Source organism: Colossoma macropomum, unplaced genomic scaffold, assembly GCF_904425465.1.
Source record: "Colossoma macropomum unplaced genomic scaffold, Colossoma_macropomum, whole genome shotgun sequence".
Taxonomy (NCBI): domain Eukaryota; kingdom Metazoa; phylum Chordata; class Actinopteri; order Characiformes; family Serrasalmidae; genus Colossoma; species Colossoma macropomum.
In genome coordinates, this window is record NW_023494792.1 from 57,813,003 (window position 1) to 57,819,002 (window position 6,000).

At 43.0% G+C, this 6,000-nt stretch overlaps 1 protein-coding gene across 1 annotated transcript in view; it reads left to right on the forward strand.

Annotated features, from left to right (window-relative positions):
* The window catches only part of wnt5b (wingless-type MMTV integration site family, member 5b), a 148,066-nt gene extending 142,910 nt beyond the window's left edge, over positions 1-5,156 (forward strand). Inside the window, exon 5 of the mRNA XM_036577662.1 lies at positions 3,959-5,156. Within this exon, the coding sequence (XP_036433555.1) occupies positions 3,959-4,417 (459 nt within the window). The 3' untranslated portion in view covers positions 4,418-5,156. The remainder of the gene's footprint in view (positions 1-3,958) is intronic.
* Positions 5,157-6,000: the final 844 nt, after the last annotated feature.

The following is a 6,000-nucleotide window of genomic DNA, read 5'->3' on the forward strand; positions in this document are numbered from 1 at the left end:
AGACTGGGGTTTGTTTATTTGAGCTCCACTTTCCCGGGCTCCTCTTATCTGCGCACCTTTAGGGCCGTTTGTTTACCCCTGCCGGTCCCCCACCCCAGCCGGCCCCAGCCCTGTCTGAGCATGCTTCATTGTGCCAGTGCCCAAGACCGTGTCCTTTCTCTGCACCAGTGAGCCTGACTGTCTGTCACACCATGAGGGGAGGGGTGAGGAAAAAGCAAGGAAGAGTCAGAAAGAAAGAGAATGAACTGAGAAAGCGCATTGTTTTGGTTTAGTATCGTTTTCGATGGAAGGTATTCGAGGTGTTGGATGTATGTGCTGAGTGTGAGTAGGTACTCGTATGTGTGCGTGTCTCTGGCAGGTGGCCGGGCTGGTATGCAGGTAAGGCGGTGTTTTGACAGAGAATGTATTACAAAGTGTTCAAACTCAGTCTTCACTCTCTTTCTACAAGCAGGTAAGGGACATCGGCAGCTGTCAGTCGGGGCGGGGGGTGAGGGGGTGTGTGGGGGTGGGGGCTGCAGCACCTCTGTAAAAGGCGCCTGTTAAACCACCGTCTCGCATGAGGTGTTAAAGGGAGGTGTGAGGCCAGGGGCCCTGGTGAAGAAAGAGACTGCAAATGATTGAAAGACAGAGAGAGGGAAAGAGATCCCTTTGATATTCCAATGTTCAGGAGACTGCAAAGTCACAAAGACACAGTGAATGAAAAAAAAACACGTTATCAACTTCCTCAAGGACCTGATGGAGAACATACATAGAAAAGAGCGTGTCCTATTTCAGTTAGAGTTAAGCACGTGTTCTGTACGGAGGCGCTACATGTATGGAAAACAGCTGAAACTTTTGTTCGACAGGTGTGCGTTCGATTGATGTTTTCTGCTCCAATATTCTGTCTGACTCGTAGCATGTGAGCAAGATTTATAAGTCAAAAAACGTGTTCTGCGCCTCATTACACTTCACCATATCAAAGTTAGCTTTAAAAGCAGGTCTTTGATTCAGGCGGTTCCTTTTGTTGTTGATTAGTACCGGTAGAATAATAAAAATACACAGCATATGCATTAGGTAAGGGTACCAATGCTTTAAATGCCTCTATTGATTCAGCTGGAGTTTCTGTGAATATAATCGACAGGAAGTTCACTCTCGGCGCACGTGGGGCTCTCTGTGTGTTCTAGAACAGAATGACTATTGATCCCATTGTTCTCCAAATGCTCTCATTGCCACTCTCTGTTTGTTAAGGGTCTGTAAACTCCAAAGGCCCCTGGAAGCTCTACCAGGTTCAAAACTGCCCTGCTACATACAGGTCCGGTGTAGTGAGCCACGTTGGCCTCTAGAGGGCAGTGTCGTCACACAAAAGCAAATTTTGGTCCCTGACACGCTTTTTTGCTGGTTTCTGTTCCTCTTGGGTGCAGAAGGTGTCAAAAGCAACTCTGTCACAAGATGTTTATACACACACACACACACATTAAAATTACTCGGAAAAACTTACATCTAAAGTAAAGTCTGTTTTTTCCTTCTCCTGTAAAGTTTAATGTAAAGTAAATATATATATACAGTTACAGACTGTAGTCCATCTATTTCTCTGTTTACTCTGTTAGCCCCCTTTCACCCTGTTCTTCAATGGTCAGGACCCCCACAGGACCACCACAGAGCAAGTATTATTTGAGTGGTGGATATTTCTCAGCACTGCAGTGAAACTGACTGATCCACTCGCACCAGTGCAACATGCACTAACACGTCACCACCACGTCAGTGACACTACAGTGCTCCCACCTCCCAAATAATACCTGCTCTATGGTGGTCTTGTGGGGGTCCTGACCACTAAAGAAACCGATGGACTACAGTCTGTAATTGTAGCATTACAGAGTGGAGCTGATAAAATGGACAATGTAGAAAAAAGGAGGTGGTCATAGTGTTTTGGCTGATCGATGTGTGTATATTTGCTTGGAAAAATATCAGCATTAGGAAAAAAAAGACTTGTGTATGTGTATTGTTTTCCACACACACACACGTATATATATACATATATATACATATATGTATGTATTTTCCTAATGCTGATATTTTTCCAAGCAAACGAACACTTATGTCCAGGTAAATAACTGTACTCCTGTATTTGGCTGATTCTGATACTGGTTTTGTATGTGGAGTCATAAATGGCCCATATTACAGAAAATGTTTCTTTTTAAATAATATGTAAATATTAAGGTTTCAGGATTTTGTACAGTTCACTCCTCGGTCTGTGGAGTCCAGCTGCAAAAACAGTCACAACCACAGACACATTTACATATGACCACCCATTCAGATTACAACAGTTTAGTCTGCACAGTCACGCTGAGGTGAAAAAATATGGCACTTTGAATTCATGTGATCCAAATGTATCTTGTGATTGCAAATTAGTTGAAGAAAGTTGAATTGTGTTAATAATTAATGCAAATAATGTATTTTATTTGCATGCAGTCACTTCAAACTTCAAATGTAAAATTTTGTTTTTATAGCACCCTTGATACAGTGCTTGTAATTCAGAATTCTTTACCAAGTAATTGAGTAAAACAGTTCAGAAATGAAAAACAGAGCTATTAAGAAAAATACATTTCTTAATAGACGTGGTTGTTTCATACAGCGGCTTACAGATAGCACAGGACAAAGTGATAATCAGGTTTGGCAAGATATTAAGGTAATAAAAATAATTGTGTAAAAGAAAGATAACAACAATAATAAAATAAAGATAAAAAATAAAGATACATAAAAAATAGATATAAATAAACAAAATAAATATGATGAATTAAAACCCCAGAAAAAGACTAAAAAGACAAGTTTCAAGATCACACGTCAAGCATCCACAGTTTAGGATGCCCTCAGTGCCACAGGCAAGCTGTTCCACACTTGGGGAGCACAAAAAACGGAATGAAGCTTGTCCATATGACTTGGTTCTAAGTCTTTGAATGCATAACAGCCAACACTCACAGACCTAAGAGCTCTAGTCAGTGAGTATCTTTTAAGCATGTCAGAAATATAGGATGGTCTATGGCCATTTAGTGATTTAAAAACAAACAGAATGATTTCAGAATCAATCCTAATGTGACAGGTGATCAGTGTAGACTTTGGACTGATATGATCTCTTTTCTTGGACCTCGTCAACAAACGTGCTGCAGCGTTCTGGTAGATTTTGAGAGTTTTTTTGGAGCTCCAGAAGAGAGGGAGTTACAGTGACCAAGCCTGGTGATAATTAAAGCGTGTGTTCCGTATCACTATTGGATAGAAGTAGTTGGACCTTCGCAATATGTTTTAGGTCAGGGGCAAAATAGGCATTGAGTACTTATTCAAATATAATTCTGATTTTGTTCTTCTTGTGTAACTGCGGGCCCATAGATTATTGTCAGGGGAAGGGGGTCAGAATGTGCACTATGTTGCAGTGCGTGGTGGGGACTGTAGTGCATCTCAGAGTGAAACAGGCTAATGATAATAGAAAATTAAAATACTTTCACGGACTGTGTCACGGGCCTGACTTGGCCCGTGGGCCTTGTGTTTGACACATGGCTCTTAGGTGATAAAAGGCTGTTTTTGTAAAATGATTTGTATGAGGTTCAAAATTTTGTGCCTAGACGGACCCCAGAGTTTTGTTATTGGAAGAGATTTTAAATAAGTAGTTGTTGGTAGTAAAGTAATAAGTCCAACTGTTACGACTTCTGTCTTGTCTCTGTTCAACTGTTAAACACTTGACACATTTCAATCATGAACCCTGTTTTTCAGTGTATAGAGCTTTTTAGACCGGGGCACAGTACATGGCAGCCTGACGAACTTTAAGGGGGAGCGAGAAGTTTGAAAATGTCATGTAAAAATGAATGATGACTGTTTATAAATGGACCTATAAATGCAGCAAAAAATGCAGATATAGAATATGAGTCCTTAAAATGAAACTCTCCACTGTCTAACAGCAAATCTCCATGTTTTCCATGTGTTTCCCCAGGCAGTGTATAACCTGGCCAACGTGGCGTGCAAGTGCCACGGCGTGTCGGGCTCCTGCAGCCTGAAGACATGCTGGCTGCAGCTGGCCGACTTCCGGCGCGTGGGCGAGTTCCTCAAGGAGAAGTACGACAGCGCCGCCGCCATGCGCATCAGCCGGCGTGGCAAACTGGAGCTGGTCAACAACCGCTTCAACCCGCCCACGGCCGAGGACCTGGCGTACATCGACCAGAGCCCGGACTATTGCCTGCGCAACGAGAGCACGGGCTCGCTGGGCACTCAGGGCCGCCTCTGCAACAAAACCTCGGAGGGCATGGACGGCTGCGAGCTGATGTGCTGCGGCCGCGGCTATGACCAGTTCAAGACCTACAAGCACGAGCGCTGCCACTGCAAGTTCCACTGGTGCTGCTACGTCAAGTGCAAGCGCTGCACGTCACTGGTCGACCAGTTTGTCTGCAAGTAGCCCCAGAGGTCCCCCTGGGCCGTAGGGATGCACTAAACTAAAGGAGTTGGGGGGGGAGGGGCAGGACTTTCTTGGGCTCAGAAGAAAAGGACTGAGTAAGATGTATAAAGACAATGATAATAAATATAAAGAAAAATTTAAGTATATAATTAAGTATACACGTGTGGTGAATGGTAATTTAATGAAGTTCACTCGAGAACAGAAAGAAGCCGAACTTCTGGAGAAGGAGTCAAAAGAGCGTTGCAGATGTGTTGCTTTGTCCTCTTTCCCTCGTCAGCATCTCACATGAGCTCAGCTGATCAGGTAATCAGTTTGAAACGCGGGCTTGGCGTGATCCGTGACTCTTGCTCTTGGTGATTCTTCTCTTGAGAAACAGGAGATGACCTTTTGAACTCATTGCTTAAACAGCGCGTGCTGCCCTGCCTGATCCCCTCCCACAGACTCAATCCACCTCTCCTGCATTAGAGCTCTTAAAATCCTCGCGGCGGACAGTGACCTCGTATGAGTATGGTGGAATTTGGAACTATGGGATGTCTGATGATGTCATGTTGACCTGTGGAATCTGTGTTGCTGCGCCTCTCGAGGTCCGAAGCGCTGCCAACCAGAGCCATGGAGATCTTAACAATGGCCCATCTACCAAGATCAGGAAGAAATAATCCTGCCAGAGGATACTCAGCACTCTGTCCTCCAAAGCAACTCTACTCGCAGAAGCATCTTGTCTACTCCTAATGATTTAAAATAGCCACCAGGCTTCTAGGCTTAATATAAAAAAGCTTTTAGCTTGGCTGCCTATTAGCTGGTATGAGCTCTCTATGTGTTTCAGGGTCTTCCTCGCATCGTCTCAAGGAATCCCATCTTGTCCTGGGCTGATGTCCAATGAATGTCATGTTGCTTTTCACAGATAACTGCGGCGCCTCAGCACACTGAGCTCCGCAGAAATGAATGTGAGTCTTGTAAGAGGAAAAAAAAAAAAGATGAGGCTATATGATAAGGACTGCAAAATACTATTGTAGTCAAACAATAGTGGTTCAGATTATATTTTATTAATTGCTTCTCATGTTATACATCATATGTATTGTTCTGAATATTATTTTTTGATACAGAGGCTTCTACTGTTGAGTTCTATTTTAGCAGAGGCGATATTAACTTGCCACTGGAGGGAATGGGCTCTGTTCTCGCCCGTTGTCAGGCCAAAGATCTTAGAAACGACCTTTGTCGATCAATGAATTGTGAGAAAGGATGCTAAACTTGTAAATAACAGTCCATGTATGCAAATTACACTTCAACGTGATTACAATGTTCATGACTTTACATGTTAATCCAAATTGTTTGCTGCCCTATGACCATATGCTTGTTGTGTATATGTATTTTTCCCCATCATTCGAACCAGTAATATTAAAAAATATTCATAGTGATGATTACGTATGTGCCATATAAAGTCACTTTTGCTATAATTAATTCTGAGACAGGCTCTAAATGAGTCTATACTGAGTCTCCCTGACACAAGCAAAGAGTTCAGTGTTATTCATTCATGTTGCTACATGCATCACACAATTACAGAAGATTTGTGTCCTCCCACAGCT